General features: G+C 39.9%; 1 protein-coding gene across 3 annotated transcripts in view; it reads right to left on the bottom strand.

Moving 5' to 3' along the window:
* Positions 1-19,059, bottom strand: part of RXYLT1 (ribitol xylosyltransferase 1) — a 47,260-nt gene extending 28,201 nt beyond the window's left edge. For all 3 annotated transcript variants that reach the window (XR_013928882.1, XR_013928883.1, XM_080391866.1), the window contains exons 1-5: positions 10,393-19,059; positions 9,674-9,844; positions 8,610-8,712; positions 3,447-3,761; positions 1,099-1,269 (exon numbers count right to left, since the gene is read on the bottom strand). Coding sequence is in view for 1 of the 3 variants with exons in the window: in XM_080391866.1 (XP_080247992.1) it covers positions 1,099-1,269; positions 3,447-3,761; positions 8,610-8,712; positions 9,674-9,844; positions 10,393-10,537 (905 nt within the window). In the remaining 2 variants the exon portion in view is untranslated. The remainder of the gene's footprint in view (positions 1-1,098; positions 1,270-3,446; positions 3,762-8,609; positions 8,713-9,673; positions 9,845-10,392) is intronic.
* Positions 19,060-19,560: the final 501 nt, after the last annotated feature.

Here is a 19,560-nt window from a genome sequence, read left to right as displayed (position 1 = left end):
CTAGGAAAGTAAAAGGGTTGAAAATTAATATTTTTCCCACAGGCACTGCAATGAGAGATATGTTTTAATGTCAATTACTTATAAAACTGAAAATGCTGTCAATGTAGGGATTTTATATTACACAGACAATCAATGGGTTTTTACTTCTAGTCTTAACTATTCTTAAAGAGTTTTCTAAAAATTTATTGAAAATGTCACTGTTAAAAATAGATTGTAACACTTTTTAGATATGGTCCTTTTAGGAAATTATTAATACTTACAAGTTTAAGATGCAAATTGAAACAACATTTTAAATCTCCAAGATTTGGATGATGCATATGTCAATTTACTTCACAGCACAGTTCAGAAATAAGACATTCAGGAAGACACTCAATGGACTTTTTCATGATTTTTTTTTTTGCCTCAAATACTTTAAATCAGTAGAGGTTTGCTCTTCAAAAGAAAGGATGCAAAGGAATCCATTAACCTGAATCTATCTGCCTGAAATGCCTCAGAATGTCTGTGAGATAAGAGTTTATGTCACAGATACAATCCATCTCCTGAAATTCTTCATCAGGGCAGCTGAGGTCTTCCTAAGCACAGCTGTGCCCGCTGTCAAATATTTTACAGATGTTGCTTGGCAAAATTAAGAAAAAACAATCACAATCCTATTCCTGCTAATCGAAAGATCTGTTCTGCCTACTTGAAATAAAAAGCCATGCTGTACAAATTAAATCCACTCTTAGGTATGGAACACAACAAAATACAGCTGTCTTTTTCTTCTATTAAGACATTAATATACCCTAGGTGCAAGACAAGTACTTCTTCTTCCATCATAATCAAATGTATATAAAAGAAAAACCAGACGGTCTTTATATACAGTATATTGTAGAAATTCTATTTAAAATACATATGTATTTTAAAACGTGCTTTATGTAAAATATAGCAACAGAAAGGCTGTTATATTATGAAGACCTACACAAAGGGTCTCAGCAATGTTGTCTGGTTTAATTATGACTGGTTACCTTTATTTGTATTATTTTTTAACACTCAAGAAAGGATTGGTAATAATGAACCAGGCAAGTCTGAATATTTTCATGAGGTAAATCAAAGTCTTACTGTTCTCTGGCTGCAATCCAGCAAAGTTTGTCAAGCCCATCCTGTTTCAGAATTTCCATCAGGTTTTCCCTAGAAGAGTTCTTATAAACTGTTCCTAAGAAATTACACAGATATGATCTTGGATCGCGTAGCATCGACCAGCTGGGTTCTACAACTGGAAAATTTCTGTAGCTGTAAAAACAACGTATACATTACACAAGTATACTTTTTATGTCCAAGAAAACACATTTTGCACCATTTCATCTTTACTGCAGCAGATTCCAAAACTAAAACCACCTACTTGTTGCCAATCCACATCTATAAACACAGACAAACCCACACGCAAACCAGTGCAAGCCCCGTCCTAAAAGTTGGATTTCCTTTGCTCCTACCACTCTCTGAAGAGACTTTCCAAAATATTTATGTCTTTATATTTATATATATTTATATCTTTATTTTATTTATGTCTTTATATTTATATATATTTATAGCAGAGACATAATTTGTGCATATTAGAAAACATCTTTGAGAAACATGCTTTTTCAAAAGCAGCTGTTGTTGATGCAACCGCTAGTATTAACTGAAATGGCCAGGTTAATGGTAATGATGGAGTTCATGTCTCAGCTACCTTAAATTTCTGGGCATGCTTATGAACTGAAATTACCATTGGTAACCTCTCAAAGGAAAATCTCACTTCTATCCTAAAGAGTGTGTCATACAAGCTATTTAACTGGTCTTTTGGGACTCAACAAAACAAAGGCAAAGTCCTGTGATTCAATGTAAACTGAACGCCATCCCTTTAGAAAGGTTTTTGCCACATCTGGCATTTTTCTTCTTTTGACTGATTCCTCAAATCTTATTACATCCCTTATTTTGGTCAGCATGACAGCCATTGAAACACTGCTTCAGCTGAAGGACCAGCACTAACTTTTTCATTACATAAAGGTAGCATTTTTTCTGGAACAGATGGATGTCTGCTCCTTTGCAGTCTCAAGTTAAGACAGATAATCCTTCTAATATTATTAATTTTGATGGATCACTATTCTTCTACTTCCCTGTCATTCAGGGTCTTTTTTGTAAGAAAAGCGATACCCTGATCTCAATTCTTTACTGGTTTCAAATGCAGTCTCTACTTTTAATTCAGTGATTTCTTCATTGCCATTAATGGTTCTGAAGACATACTCAATTTCTTCAACTTCCCAAATTTTGATGGAACAGCCCTTTCCTCGTTCTTCTGCATGATGAATGTTAATTCACTTACTTTCAGAAAACCATTTTTTCTTTATGCCAAATATTTTTGCAGGATTCTACATCTTTATTTTCTCTATTCACCTGAAAAATCTGACATACTTGCATACCTTTAACCACAATTTTTAGAACTGTTGGTATGCAAGATCTGCAAAGCCTCATTCTGATAAGCGATCTATCTTTCTCCACTCAGTTTTGCACCCCAGTTTACTGTTGCAACTGTTGTTGCTTTCTGTTATATGTCACCTTAACCTTTGCATCTCAAAACTCAGCTGCTTTTTGCTTAGGAACTTCCAATGCCATCAATCCTCTGAAAGCATCAAGAATCCAAATTAAGTGTATTTCGATTATTTCAATGACACTGTGAGCAAGTTCAAGCTATGTATAAAAACATACAGTTTGCCAGCTGGCTCAGTACAGGATATTAAAATTCAACAAAAGACATGAAAATAAACCTGTATTCTTTTCATCTTGTATTACCATGATAAGTAGCTAGAACACTATTAACTCTGTTAATAGGGAGCAAAAATATACCTAACTGAACGAAACCTTTATTTACTCCACATAAATAGTTTGAGCTCCAAGTATAAGAAGTTAAGTAAGTTGAGTAAGCAGTTAAGCCAGCTTACATTGCTGTGATACTGGAGTATGCTAATTCAAAATGGGGGCCATAAAATTTCCTTTTGAGAGCTGTAAAGTGAGGTAAAAAAAGTGCCACCAGTACCATCCCCTTCCTTTTCTAAACAAGCAGTGGTTGGAACTTGATTATATAAATACCTTTTAAGTCCCGTGTCGCTGGTACATATTACATCAGCAGTTATGGTAAACCTCAAGAGCAAATCTACTGAAGAAAAAAATAAATAAACAGAAAACCCCACCAGACATGGCTGCTTTTTTTTTTTTTTTTTAAGCTCCCTAAATCCTAGCATTATTCTCCTGTTATCACTTTTATTGCTAAATGTAGTTTCCAAAGCTCAATTTAGAAAATCATTAATAGGATCATGTTCTACAATTTATTTACTATGATTTTTTGGGGTATCAGCAGTAACATTCAGACATATTTTCCATACCTCATGCATAACAATTAAGTTTCAATTGTAATTTGTGTCTATAGCACTTACGTAGCTACTCCTAAAGGCCACTGGAAAATATCTTCTTCATTTACCAATGCGTAGTCGTAAGTAACAAAGAGTAGATTTACAAATCCTCCATTTCTTTTCAGGTATGGTTGAATCCACTCATTGTTGCACTGCTCATTTCCAAGCAGCACAACCACTACATGCTGTATTTTGCGAGTCTGAATTAATGTTTGTGCATAATGCAACCACTGAGTGGCGTACGTGATCTTTGCTTTTTCTCTTCCATTCAGAACTAGCACAACATTTTCAGCTTCAACTGAGAAGTAGCCAGGAGCTACAGATGGACCAGTGATGAAGCTGTGAAAACCAAAATAAAACAGTAAACAGCCTGAAGACAAATTATTGACATCCTTACTATACAGTCTCTACTCCAGAGATTTTTTTTCTTCAGTAAACACAATATACTGCAAAGTAACTGTGCAACTGTAACCATTTCTGTTGTCAGTTATTTACAACTTGACACAGGAATAAAGCTGCCTTTCTCTTTATTCAGGAAAAAGAGGATTGATACTTAAATGAAAATAAGGTATTTTGTCAACAAAACAGAATTACTACCATATCCAAACCTCAAAATGTGGGTAAATCGATTAACTTCAAAAAAAGTATGTACATTGATGTTCACTGAAGGTCAAACATTTTCCTAATTTCAGTAACAACCAATGAATACTGTAAACCAGGTATCATTATGAGGGACAGTTAGCTGGTCTGGCATACTACATTAATTTTGGCTAAATGAAAGTTAAACTAAAAAAACACTGCGTCATCTGATACTGAGTAGAATCTATAACACAAGAGGTACCTATCTAAATGTAAACTTAACATTGCTTGTGTGACCCAGGTCAAACTTGAGGCTCTGATATAATCTAGTAAGCACAAACATTTTAGGTAGGAAATTGCATTTCTAGATCTTGCACAATGTATTTAACAGAGGAATTTTACTCGTGTAGCAAAATCATTAAATCAGTAACCATTTACAAGTATCTGACAATAGCCATTGATGAACCGCACTGAGACAAAGCAATGCCAGTTCCTGCTCTTCAGGTAACTGCTGTGTTCAGAGACTGAACTCAAAGGATGAGCAATTACACAGCTTGGGGAAGAGTGGAAAGGAAAAAAAATCTAGCAATTTTTTTTTTCCCTCAAGTCAATTAAGTGTTAGTTTTTGAGGTCTGCTGCATTATTACAGTTTCTCAGCTACCAGCAAAACCTAATTTAGAGTGAGCATGAGTTTTAACTAATTTAGAATGACCATGACTTTTAACTCACAAAGTGCCAAGCTGACAGCCAGTTTCAGTTCAAGTGTGCTTAGGAAAAGAAAATTCACAAGCAAAAAGCAAAAGCAAAAGCTCTAAGAGCTACTCCAGTGAGGTTATCTGAAGCAGACTGACCTTTGGCAAGCATATTGTAAAACTGAGTTAAACTGACACGCTGCTGGCTTGGTGGGAGTGGCATATTTTGGAGCCAAGACCTATGAGACTCATGATTTGGAATCAAGACTTCTAATATATTAAATGTAAGTCAGGTCAAGACTTAAACCCAAACTTTAACAGACAATGAAAAACAACTCCACTCAGTTTAACAGATAATGAGAAAAGAATCACTGGGATTCATAAGAGAGAACACCTTGAGCATCACAATGACTAAAATGGTGAAGAGGATATATTAAATATCATCAATATATGAAAAACCAAATATATGAAAAAACTACAGAACTGGAGGGACAACAGTTTAAAAAGAGTTTAAAATGGGGTGACAAAGCCATAGCAGGAAAGATTCCAACAGATAGCTCATTCTCTTCAGCAAGAAATACAAGGTGAAACACCACAAGCATTATACTGAATGGAGAATTTGGACCTGGATGGCATTCACTTGAGAGTTCTGAAGGAACACAAACACAAAATTGCAGAACTGCTGGCAAAGGTGTGCAGCTGTCATTATGAAGAGACACTATGCCTTATAAGAAGGGGTCTGCCAGCATAACTCATCACTCCCATCTACAAAAACAGCTTGAGAGGACTCTGGAACAGACCAATCAGTATGAATTCCCTCTCTGGAACAGTCTGTAATAAATAGTAAGATCACTGGGTATTATCAAAAGGTATGATCACTGATCACACACATGGATAAACAGTGCTGGAAATGAGTGCTCCTGTCTCACTAATCTGATGGAGATCTAAGAGTATGTCAATAAGAATACAGACAAAGGGGATCCAGTAGAATAGTGTATTTGGATTTTCAAAGAGCTTCACCAAAGGCTGTTAAGGGAACTAAATTGCCACAAGCTATCCTTGGCGGAATCCTTTGGCAGGTAAAGAAATCTTTGCTGATTAACTTTGTTGACCAGCATGCTTTCATTCTGGCATCAATCAAGGTGGTTGCAATATGCATAAGGAGGACAGAAGAACGAGATTTAAGAACTGCTGAACAACTGAGGTTCACAGAGACTGGGGAAAGGCAGCACTGAATATTTATAAAATAGAGAGGGTGTGACTCTCAGTGGAACGTAAATTTATTAATGTTCTTAACGGTAAGAAGTTTGGCACTATCTGTTCTGTATCATCCTCCTAGATGATGGGAGGGAAGGATGTGAATTGCTTCAAGCCAAGGAAAGTGCAAAACCCTGCTTTCCTACTTCTTGTATGAATATGCCAACATGCCACTAAAATCCACAGCTATGAAGTTCCTTCTCCACTCGTGTTTTTAAATGAATGTCCCTGCACTTCATGCAGAAGTGATACCTTTAGTATTCTTTAGGCAACTTCTTTGGAAGAAACTTGAAGCCATCACAGATCTGTATTAAATATGTGTACTCTTCATCATATATGTATATGAAATGGGCTTACTCATGCATCTGTGTTCAAGATATTTTGGCATTTTTGCACCTTTAGCTTTGACATTCTTTAAAACCATTCACCAGAGCTCTGTTTTAACAATCATCACACTTGCCACAAACAACTGCACAGTAGTACATATCCTCCATGTCACCTCAGTTAGTTCCTTCTAGCTTCATGTAGTAATCACATGGAGATAAATTACCTTAGCCAAGCAATAAAGCCAACAATTCTAGAAAACTTTATAACCAGTGAGCAGCCAAAATCATGTCCTAGATCTTCCACACAAAAAAATACAAAATAACATTTTCAATTTGAGTAAAAAGTAGAACTTCATCTATTTATTTCAGGATCCTAATATTTAAAATAATATATTAATGTATTTTCTATACTTTGAACAACTTCCTACTAGTTTGTCAAATTTTAACTTCTGTTATGCTGGTGCCAAACTTAAACTTTATCTTTTTATATGATCTAGCATCCAAGTTGAAGTTTAAATAAAGACTCTATTATCCCTGACTCCTCTAAACATAACCAGAAGATTTTTAAATGCTGGTACAGAAGTCTTTCTTTGAGAGATGAATACCCTAAGGAACAATGTGAGGTTATTGCTCATCTGAAACAGGCGCACCAGAGAGAAAATAACCATAATCAGTCAAGTGACAGCCTCATCAAGTGCAGCAAATTATTTTCACATTAGAAACATGAAAAGCGAGGGTTTGAAAAAAACCTTCGTGTCCACACCAAGAAGACAATCTATTTGGCAGAGTGTAATTGATTTCTATAGCTTCCAAGATTTTAATTCTGTAAACAAAAAAGGCTTTTCCCACCAAGACAACACTACAGGCACTGGTCCCTATTCAAAGAAAGTATTGTACCCTTTGTACAAATTCGTGAATGGAGACTACCAAGATTGCAGCAGCATCATTCATAGCCGATTCCCTAATCTTGTAGAATCAGGTTGTATATGCAAACAAGAAATATGGCTATTTTTTTTTAAAGAGTATGTAATTTTATCTATTTCTTTATATCTAAGACAGACCCGTTAATAATTGCTATGTTTAAATCAAGCCTACCTGTCTTTCTGGAAAACATTTTTTAATCACTTATGAATGTGATATAGGCATTACTGGAAAGATTCTATGGCCTGGACCATGTACACAGTCAGGTACACAGATAAACAGTTCAAAGTGATAAAAACCTTCTGTGATCACTTTAAAAAAACCCTTTAAATTCAGAGTCACGTATTTACTTCAAACATTATCTGCAAATTTCAACTATAAGCCTGTCTTATTGCGAGAGGAAAAAACACCTTTCTGACACAAAGTATTTTTCAAAGTTAAATTGACTTTAGCACATAATTCATGGTTTAAAAGAAAACTTTTTTAACAGATGGGTCTTGGTGCAAGTGACTAAATATTGTAGAAGACCTACTACTGCAGACTGGCAAACTGGCTGAATAGAACAAAAGTCCTCCACCTTTCACTGTATCTTTACAGAAAGTGTTAAAAATGGTATTAAACAGGACCTTAAAGAAAAGTTCTGTATCATCCACTAAATAATATAAAATGTTTGACAACAGTCTTAAAACATTCATAATCAAAGATGAAAATCCATTTTTAAATCAAGCAATGCTTCAAGAGTAACCTTCCTCTACATAAAAAATTTTACTTTGCAAATCAAATAGTTAACCAGATGCTAGATCTCACAAATTGCTTTTGTTACAAATAGAAACACATTATGGTTTCGCTACAATCCTATTTATCAATGAATGAGTGAAGTCCCTTTCCCTGAATACAACAGAAAGCAAACAGCAGACATCTATCTGCCTCACAACACCACGCTTCTTTCAGTTAACTATGAGCCACAAACCCCAATTCTTACATGTTTCTCAGGGCTGTATTTCACCCCATTTCTGAGGTCTCTTTGGGGCCCTCCCTCTCAGCATTGGCAAGTCTTTCCACATTTCTTTCAAACACATAAATCTTCAAAAAAAACAGCAGATGAAATTGCTCCCTAGTTTTCTGGGTTTCAAACACGACATGTTTCTGCTAGAATTTGCTGGTTTTATCAAGGATGTCGCCATGAATAAATTTAAAGGTTCTCTCTGATAATTTTGAATGAGAAACTGTGTGCATATTCCAGAATTATCGAAACACAACAAAATTAAAGTATTTGCAACTGATATTAAAATAACTGCAACTTTGAAGCAGACAAAATAATACAACCGTGCATCCTATCATGTTCATTAACCTTCCATTGCATCACGTGTTACAAGTTAATGCAACTGAAGTCAACATCATGCAGCTAGTACCTGAAATACATTTTTCCCGCTTTTTGGCTTCCTTCTCTCCACTGTGCAGTCACATCAGCTGGCTCAAGGTGTCCTCCAATAATATGTTGCCAAAGGTAAAGACCTACATAAATGAAGATACGATGTAGAATTTGAATGCACAGATCTTGCCTACTTTGCACTCAAGCAAATAAAAAAAAAGTACCTCTGGGAAATGAAAAAGCATAAGTGTTAAGAACTCAGGAAAGAAATGTCAGAGCTTCCTATATAATATAGACAGTGCTTCCCAAATTCTCTATGACTTTGAATCAGTTAAGATGAATTTTTTGTACATCAGGGCATTTAAAAAGTTTGGCTGTCAGAATATTAGTAGATGAAGATATGGTATACCACTTCTGTTAGTATCTTTCTTAAAAATGTGCAAATATTAATCAGTATTTTAAGGACAAGCATACTTCTCCTAAGCTTTTGTGAAACATCAAATTTTTGTGATGGAATGCATCACCATGTACCATACCAATTCTACAATGCTACACAGAAGTTCCACTGAAGCTGGAAATTTTACATTTTCAAAGAAGTTAAAACAAGTATGCCTTCAGCAGTAGTTAAAAAAGCTTGAGAGGACCTTGCCCCCCAGTTTACGTAGAGAGAAAACTCAGTGTCATCTGCAAGTTCACCAGTGGCAGCAGTACTGCAGTACAAAAAATGGCTTACTTCTCATTGCGAGATGCTTTATTTCACACAGTGTGACAAAACCAAATATTCTGGTTTAGCTAAATATGAGGCCTGCCCTTGTGTTGTATTGTAAGCTAGATTGGTATAAAAACTAACAGTGTTTCTCTGCCATTTGAGCCATTTTCTTCCACAGATGTACAAAACCGCCTTGAAAAGAACCAACACAAAGTGGAGTCTAACTACATTTTTACTTGTATTAATTAAATCTGAGTAACAGCTACCACTTCCTTAATGTTCCTGATACCCATATTATTTAATCATACACACAAATTTTAGTCACTAAAGAAGCAGAGAAAAGTGCTGTATCAGAAAGGTTAAGTGATCAGCAGACATTGATTACGTCTCCTTACCAATTGCTGCTTTGCCCCAAATCTGTACTCTAAGACTGGTTTGGTCTAGATGAGATCTTGCATTTTTTATCATCTTAAGATTAGCTTCATATTTCTGCTGAGAAGCAACCAGTTCGTTTTTCTCGTCCTCTTCCCATGGATTCCACTCCTCATTTCCCAAGGCAACATGATCTAAGAAACCCAAAAGCGGAATTTACATTAAAAAGAAGGGATTTACAACTTCAGAAAAATGACGGGTTTTCTTGAACTTCTCATTTCAAGCAGCACCTGACAACCTTCCCGCCGCCTGACAGCCTCCCGCCGCCCCGCGCCCGGCGCGCCACCCCCTCCGCCGGGCCCGCGGCCCGGGGCCTTCCAACAAGGCCGCCGCCGGCGCAGGCCCAGCAGCGGCGAGGGGAGGCCCCGGCCCCGCTTTCCCTAAGGGGCTGCCTCCGGGCCAGCCCGCCGCGGCGCTCCCGAGCAGAGGGGCTGGGAGACGCCGCGCTGCTCTGGGCCTGGCCCGGGCTGTGCAGACCGGGGACAACACCGGGGGGAGGCGGCGCGGAGCGGCTCCGCCCCGCCGGGGGCGCCGGGGCCTTCCCTGGCGCAGGCAGGAGCTGGCGATCCGGCCGCCCCCCATCGATCCGCCGCCCCCAGTCCCAGCCGCGGCCCCGCGGGTCGCGGCCAGGCCGGCCCGCCCCCGGCAGGGTCGCTCGGAGCGGCCCCGCCGCCGCTCTCACCTCGCGAGCCGCGGCGGTCCCGGTGCGGCGGGCGGGGGGCGGCCAGGCGGCGGGGCCGGAGGAAGACGGTGTAGGCCGCGTAGAGGGAGAAGAGGCCGTAAGCGACGATCAAGGCGGAGCACAGCCGCTTGCGAGAGCCCCGCATCCCGCCCGGCGCGGGCAGAGGCCCCGGCGGGGGGTGCCGTCAGGCGGCGGCGGCGGGAGGGGCCTGCGCCCGCGGCCCTGGGCTGCCTGCCCCGCTGCAGAGGCTTAGAGCCCGCGTACCACGGCCTGCCTCTGCCTCTGCCTCTGCCGCGGCAGCGCCCGCTGAGCATTGCCGTTACCGCCCCAGGCGCACGGTGAATGCATGAAGACGGGTGTCCCGTGGCGACCGAGAGCTCCCGGCCTTGTCCTTCCCCGCTGGTGCCGGCGCGGGGTGTCCGGGCGGTGCTGGGGCCTCCTGGCCACTCGCCTTCGTGAGGGCCTCCAGCGGCTTTCGGAGGTGCAGAATCGGCACGCAGTAAGGTCGGTTCAGGAGCACCCAACACCTTCAGGCTGTCACACGGACATAAATACACGTCACCTTTGGCGTTTTATATATGCGGTGACGGCGTGGGCTGGAGCTCCTGCCATGCGTACCAGCGGCTTGGTGCTGGGCTGCGGGAGGAAGGGGGGTCCTGGCCAGCAGCCGCCTGCTGCAGGGCTGTGTGGTGGTGCTGTGTGGTGGTGCTGTGTGATGGAGCTGTGTGATGGAGCTGTGTGGTGGTGCTGTGTGGTGGTGCTGTGTGGTGGTGCTGTGTGGTGGTGCTGTGTGGTGGTGCTGTGTGATGGAGCTGTGTGATGGAGCTGTGTGGTGGTGCTGTGTGATGGAGCTCTGTAGCTGGGCTGTTAGCTGGTAGGTGACCAGCACTGGCAAGCCATGGAAGTTTTACGTAACGGGGAAAGCTGTGGGCCGACCAAGCGGAGTTGTGTTGCGTAGTAAGACAGTTGAAGGTCTTGGTAGGCTATCCATGAGTCCTTTCTCAGGGTAGATGTTAGAACTTAGGTGAAGCCTCTGCCAGCCTGTTCTCAAACACCATGATCCTAACGGTAGCCAAAAGCACAATGACCTTCACCAACCTGGAGGAGAGAGGGAGTCTAAAACTCTACAGATTATAACACAACGTACAAGCCTGCAGCCTGCTCTAAATCTGAGTGTTTTTTTCTTGGATCAATTTTTACCCTTAGCAACGCTAAACTTTGCTCTGCCTCTGACCTAAGAGTTATTTGATGGACCTCTACTTGCTCCAAAGTAAAATGTAACTAGTTGCCTTAGCACACCTTCTGAAACAAGCTTAAAGTCAGCCCACTGCCAAATTGTAAATCCAATTTAATGACTTCCTACAGTCACTGAACTACAAATTTGATGACCCACAGTGGCAGCAGCGAGTCCTTTAGTTTGACATCCCTTTCTGATTGTCTGCATTAGCCTGAGTCACCACTTTCTTCCAGCTCAGGTCTTAATCCTAAATGTGACCCTGATTTCACAGAACCATAGAATTATAGAATGGTTTGGATTGGAGAGTTGGAAGGGACGATTAAGGATCTAGTCCAACCCCCTGCTGTGGGCAGGGACATGCTTTGCTAGACCATGTTGCTCAAAGCCCCATCCAACCTGGCCTTGAACACTTCCAGGGAAGGGATGGGCCATCCACAACTTCTCTGGGCAACCTGTTCCAGTGTCTCACCACCATCACTGTAAAAATTTCCTTCCTTATGTCCAATATCAGTTTAAAACCATTGCCCCTTGCCTGTTGCTGCAGGCATGGTAAAAAGTTTTTTCTCCATCTTTCTTATAAGCCCTCTTTACACATTGAAATCAATATACTCGTTCCTGTTAGGCATCATGGCCACTTTACTTTGGTTATAGTGATTTGTAATTTTATGGGAAAAGGGCACCAGATAAACACTTTCAAAATGAAGACTGAGCTTCTCTCTTGCCTTTCTAGCTTAGTGCATCGGTGTGAATGCACAGTGAAGTGGTACAGTTACAAACTTGAAGGTCAGAGACACGATGTCTATAGTTGTTAATAAACTATTTTCAGCTTCGACTGCAGTCTGTTTTCTAGATTGTATCGTAACTGGATCTGTGTGCTTAGTTGCAAAAGCTCATAGAAAACCTTTTTGCAAAGACTTCAATTTAAAACAGAATATGATAATGAAAATATGACAGAGAGCCAAAAGGAAAGAAGAGGGTAATAGAGGTGAGTTAAGAAGGGCAAAGAAGAAAGTAAAATGTTAAATATTGTGGGAAGACAGGTTTCCTTTTGCACAGCTTGCCCACTTTGAATGATGATTAGAAAGTTCTCTCTTCTCCCCACACAGATGCAGTTAATTTCTCTTAAAAATGACAGATGAGTCTTGAAAAGAAAAAGTCAAGAAGGATCAATCTAAGAAGAATTATAGAGCATTTTATAGTGTGTCTTGAAAGTCTTCATTTGAATGTGTGCGTTTCAATAAAAAATGCAGAAAGTTAATGTGATTCGCAACAGTAGTGATCATTGCTCAGCGGATCTTTCACAATAGTGATGACACAGTCATCTTATTTACAGCGGATGAGAAAGGCATACCAACTGAAATGCGGTAAACAGTCAGTATCAATCAAAGCCTTAGAACAACTGTACTAAATGGCAATGTCTGATTGTTTGGAAAGAAATTCAAATGCAGAAGTGAAAAAGTGTGAGAAGGAAGAGCATACACTTCCTGAGCATAATATTTTAATCTTATATTTCCTACCCGTATTAATTCATTGTACGTTTTGCAAGTTGCATTGGTTCATTTCATGGCAAAAACAGGATGGAAAAAGCTATACATAATGTAAAAAAGCATGTTAATTTTATAAAAAGAGCTTTGGCTCCTATTCAAAATAGCCAGCCAGTTCAGGACAGACTCAAGTAAGTGGTTTTCCTATAATGGAAACTCAAATCACATAGGAACTAGTAGGATTTAAGAATATATATAATGTTAAGAATGTACTAAGGGGGTTGAGGGGGTGGACTTAACAGAATGCCTACATGAATTAAGATCTTAGAGCAGCTTTGTCTAGGGACTACAGAGGTAAAATTTACAGGAGCATAAAATTGGAAGTGAACCACCTTAACCATGGAGTTCCCTGAAATCATGGGAAACCATACAGCATATACCAAATTTAGGAAATGCCTGTACTTCATACATGGTGGCTGTGCGGGCCTACAAAGGCATAGCAAGTACTGCTTCCTAGTACTCGGTAACAAACCTCAGACATGTTGTAGAAGACCAAAAGCCAAGTGATATGTTACAAGAAGGGAGGAGAGATCAAGAACATTGGTGATGTCTTAGACCTCTGTGCGAGCAAGATACTTATATCTCCTACGTTATACTAAGAAGCAGACATGTTCTACAGTCTAGAAGGGATTGAAAAGCCAAAGAGCAGCAGCTAATGAGAGTTGAAAAGGTTCTGAACCCGGATCTGGTAAATCAGGAGGCTTAGATTCTTTCTTAGCTCTGAGACAGCTTGCTGTATGATCTTGTGGCAAATTATCTTGTCTCACAGGGTTCCAAGTGACTCCTTGTAAAACATTCATAAATTAACTTCTGGGAGTGTTATGAATCTTAATTGATATAAAGTAGTTGAAGTTTTCTTAGAATGACGTACTCAACAAAGACAGGAAGAGTTCTAACAAAAAAAGGAGAATCTATTTAATAACAAGGACTTTGAGCAGTAAATAAACACTACAAGTTCTTTACGTTATAAGGCATCATAAATGGGGAGATACAAGGGAAAGATGTTTCATCAGGTTCAATAACTGTGTTTAGAGTTAGGAAGAAGAAGAAAAAAGAGCACAGAAGTATCAAATACATGCAACAAATGCCTATTCTGTTGAAGAGTTCATTACAGCAAATGAAAATTAACCTGAAGTTTCAAAATTAAGGTGATAAGTGTGGCTGAAAGCCCAAGTCAAAATACATTCTGCTGTACATCAGGTAACTTGAGTAAGTAGCTGTAAAAATAAGCTTTTTTCTTTGTGACAAGTATTTTTTCTGTACATATTATGATAAAAACAATCCTTCCTGATACTTGTTGTTAGTCCTTACTCACTCCTGCCTACAATAAATTATTTTTTGGTCTCTGTTACACCCTTCCAATAAAATATTGTTAAATTCTGTGGCATTACTTGTCTTATCTTAGTCTCTGCTCATTGACTGTTGGGCTGGAAGTGATTGACAGATGTCACTGGGAAGTTCAAGCAAACAGTATTGAATAGCATGTAACATATGCAAACCTGAGCATGTAACCTGAGGTTTTAGAGCACAGCTAGGAACAAAAACCTAAAGCATCAATTAGACATCTACTGAGAACATGGAATGAAGACTGTTGTTGCCAGAATCCCTGCAGAAAGGTTTTGAGATGTAATTACTGCTCTATTTAGTCCTATTTTCATTAATTAAGAAGTTTACAGGGTTTTCTACTGCCATCTGCAGAATGTAGTAGGCAGCTGCTATTGCAATTTTTCTTCTGCAAAAGCCTGAGTCTCCTGTTAGGCTGCACCATACAAGGCTGAATGAAAGGGAAAAGTCTGCAGGAGGCAATTAAAGATACAGAGCCAGAGAGAGGCCTCTCTGCTGGCCACACATCACAGTGCCCATTCCTGGGCTTTGGCAGAGGTTCCTCTCTGGATAGGTCTTTTGTGACAAGAGAGAGGTAATGTCCCTTGGTGCTCATTACTGCTTGATTAGTAGAAATAGTTCTTTGTTCTGATGGCTCTGGGTCATACGAGTACACCGTGACATCATCCTTCAGGCAGAATCAGGCTTAGGTTAACTTCACTTTTACCTGAAACTATGGTGGCTGAACTGTCACCTTAACGGGGTGATTGCCTGAGGCAGAGAGGTGATGGTAAAGAACTACTGATAGTGGTGAAAAATTAAGGACAGTGACCTCTTTTTTTGGTACAGCTGGACCAATAAGAAGGTGACCACCTTTGGCCTTGTAGCTTTAAATGAGAACAGCTTCTTCTGAGAAACTAACGCATTACAGGAGCATCCAAATCAAGTGGGTTTTTTCAGCCTAATGTAATAACAAAACCAACTGCTGTACTTAGTTCTGTATTTCTCTCAGATACAAGACATACCTATCCCGAGACATTTTTAGATATCAAAGGGTTCTCCTCCCATGTAGCATGTGTTACATTTAGAGTATGCTGTTGTCTGTATAGGCTTCTATTCTACTCCTCCCCTCCCCTTCTCTCCTCTCCTCTCCTCTCTTCTCCTTCAGAACACTGTCTCCTCCTGTAACACAAAGAAAGGACTCATAGCTGCTATTTCCCAGACTCTTTTATGTCTTACCCATTTTTTAATCTGTGTCAGTACTAGGTTAGACCTTTCCAACAACTCAGATGTTTGATGTTAGCCATATCTACCTTCAGCCATGCTCCCCCTTGTTCCCATAACTGTCCCTTCTCCAATATTTTGTTTTGTTGGTATATAATGAAAGAAGGCAGTAAAGTCAGTTCCCTGCTCCTTTAAGATTTCACTGGATGTACCCACCCAGATAAAATCTTTATGGCTTATCTATTGCAATAGGCTAAATACACCCTCTTAAAAACCATTGTTTTCACAATCTTCTACAATTTTAAGTGCAAATCTAAGACAGATAAATGTGTTAAATATATTTATAAAACCAACACCATTACATTGACCTTTTGCATAAACCTTCAAGGTTTTTCAATAGTATAGATGCTTGCTTTGTGGATAGATGACATTACGATCTCTCCTTCCCCCATTCTCGCTTTGAGTAGCATGAAGACAGATATTTATGTACCACATCCACCTAACAGCTTCCAATGGAAAGAATTTATTCTTTTAGGAGGAACTGTAGTAGGTTTTATACTAGCAGGAATTTTGACAATATTTAAAAATGAAACTATATTAGCATATCACACTGTGGTGCGAGTCACTCTGAGTTTCTGTATCACATGGCTTACCTGGGAAAAAAGGGATCATTTAAAGTCTACAGTGTTAATTGAGGTGGCTGCAGTACCATTTAAAAATCACTTGAAGCTGCAATGTCTTTAAAAATTAATTTCAGGAAGGCAAGCAATTTAATCTTTCATGGAGGAATCCTAGAGCTGCAGTTGGTGGTTCCCTCTGGCACATGAACTCTTCTGCTTCTGGCACTTGATCAGACTATCGCGTGTGATATTCATGTGCGGGCGTCATTTACACGGTGTTACACAGGTGATAAGAGAAGGAACACAGAGAACACTTGGCAAAGAGTGGCAGTGTTGCTGCCTGCCTGAACAGTTCAGATCAGCTGTAGTTTATTCACTGACTGTATCTGGGGACTTACCAAGAGAAGGGCAGGTCTGTATGAAAGTTGTTCTGGCTCAAAGACTTGGGGGCTGGGTATCATGGATTTGCAGTAGGCTTCATTCAGCGTAGGTTAGAAAATTTCAGTTAGCTGTAAGTGGAGAAATATTTAATTAAATAGAAGAATTTCTGAAATTGCATCCATATCTTGCTTGGAATTTGGTCAAAGTTTCTGGATTTTGGAACCCAATACTTCTTTGGCTGATGGGTTGAGTCACCATCCCTGGAGGTATTTAAAAGACATGTAGATGTGGCACTTACGGACATGGTTTAGTGGTGGACTTGGCAGTGCTAGGTTTATGGTTGGACTCGATGATCTTAAAGGTCTTTTCCAGCCTAAATGAGTCTGTGATTCTATGATTCAGTACTGAAGAATTTAGCCTATTCTGAAGCTCAAGTTCTTTTAAAAAATGGCTTTTAAAAATTATTTAGTGCAGTGAATTACTTAAAAGCTGAGAGTTGGTTAGAATGGTGAGCAGTAGAGTTCGGACTCCGGTGTTCAGGTGAGCAGACTTCTGTTTGTGTATTGCTAGACAGAATCACCTGGGAAGCTGCCAAAATGTGGAAAGGTCAGGCTAATTTTTAAGGAAAGCATACTAAGCACTCAGAAACAAACTATCCTTTTGTGCAGGAGGACTGTAAAATTCAGCAGAGGGCCTACTTGCCTAAAAAGTAAATTCATAATGAACTAAAAATCAAAGAAGGAGCATTCAAGAAGTAGTAATCAATGGTTCTGTGCACAGTTAGTGTTTGGTAATGAGCAAAATTACCCAGGGATCCATACCAAGGATTATACTGTTCAGTTTTTTTATTGGTTACCTGAACGATGAGATAGGAAATTTGCAGGTGCTACTGATTTGGACAGGAGGGTGGGTGGCATGCTGAACTTTCAGTCTGGAGAGATCTTGAGAAAACTGAGAATTGGGCCAACAGATTGCTTGTGAAATTTAATAAAGAGAAGTGCGAAGTTTCACACTTGAGATCGAGTAGCTCCATGTTGCCAGTACAGAGTATGGGCCAGAAGCCCTGCCAGAAGAACCTGGGTGCTACAGTAGATGCCAAATTGACTGTCACTCATCTGAAGGTTTTCCTTACAAATAAAGTGAACTGCATGCTGGAAAGCCCTAGGGAAAGTGTGACCAGCAGATCTAAGGAACTCACACATTTTCTTGACATTGATGAAGCCACAGCTGTACTTGGTTTTGAGACCCTGAGCTCAGGCAGGGTGTTGGGAAACTGGAGAGTCCAATGGCAGGCTACTGAGAGGTCAGCGCATGAGCCCACAAGAAATGAGGAGAGGTTAGGAAGCTGGAATTATTTAGTTTGGCAAAAAGGAGGGTAAAGAGACATTTAATAGCAGCCTACAACTACTTGAAGGGCAGTTACAACGATGTTGGAGGCAGAATGTTCTTAATACTGGCAGATTACTCAGAGAAGGTCAGCGAGCCACAGACTGCAGCACAGGAGGTCCAAGCTAGACAAGATAAACCATTTCACTAGAAGAGTAGTACAGCAGTGGAACAGGTTACCCAGAGAAGTTGTGAATCTTCATCCTTGGAAATTTTCAAGACCCAGCTGGGCAAAGCCATGACTGATTTTGCGTTGGCCATAGTCCTGCTATAAGCTGGACATAGGACTAGAGAACTCTAGAGGTACATTCCTACCAAGATTTCTATGAATCTTCCCATCAGCATTTCTAATTATTTTGAGGTGAAGCATGTAGGTAATGCCCAAGCTTCAGTTTTTGTTATCTTCAAGTCCAGACCTCTTAAAGATTCATTAGATAGAGGATACAGATATTTGGAGGAGGGCTCTGAGACTGTGAGTCATCTTCAGTTCTTTAGCATCCCCTCAACCCTGTAGTAGCTGGTCATTCTTACATGGTGACTTCTAATTTCTTTAATAGCACCAGTAATGACAGTTTTGCAGTTTGGGGGAAGAGGAAGAATTAGCTGTTGCTAATTGATCAGAATCTGTTGTTGCTGGAACCTGATTTCACTCCCATGAAAACAGACACAGGCGTTGAATATATGGCACTGTGTCTTACCCAAAACTTCATTGCCAAAACTTGAATGAATTAACACCTATTGGGAACCAAAGACAGGCTAACAGAAGTTGTGTTTTTGCTAGTCTCAACCCTGAGCACGGGTTGTAGAGATATCATTTCATTCATCCTGATTTCAGTATGCCTGGTGTCTCACTGGAAAAAGGTATAATGGAAAAAGTTAGGTGTGCAAGAGCTCCCTGCCTCCTTATTTTAAACATCCTCGTTAAGTTGCTGTCTTTACATTTAAATCAAAACTTTCAGAACTAGGTCTGATCTGAACCTCTTTCTCAGAATGATTTCTGCTCCAAGAAGGAGACTGGAACCACATTTTTTTCCAGCTCATACACTTCTGTATTGAGCAGGAAGGACTGGGATTTCCTATAATTTATGACTTCTCTGAGTGTTTCCATACAATGGCTGTTGATCAGGTTTCATCCACTCTTTCATCTTCTACTGCCTGACATAGCATGAATTATTGTTGTGCATGCTGTGTTCCAACTCTCTTTCATGCCATTTGAACAATCAAGAAGTCACTATACACGGATGATCTTTCACTCAAATTTTTATTGAGAATGGCACATGTCTATTAACCAAATCTGTTTGTGAATCTGAGACTATGTATGAGTACTTTAACAACTTTTAAGAGGGTGGAACATTTTGTTTTAAATGAACAGTTTAGTTTGTCATTTCAGAATAACAGTGCAAAGAAATAAAATGAATCACCTTCTTGAATGAGATTCCTTCATTCTAGGTTG

Source organism: Falco punctatus (assembly GCF_963210335.1).
Source record: "Falco punctatus genome assembly, chromosome: 6".
Lineage (NCBI taxonomy): Eukaryota > Metazoa > Chordata > Aves > Falconiformes > Falconidae > Falco > Falco punctatus.
Note: the sequence above shows the minus strand (reverse complement) of the source record. Positions and strands in the feature narration are given on the sequence as shown.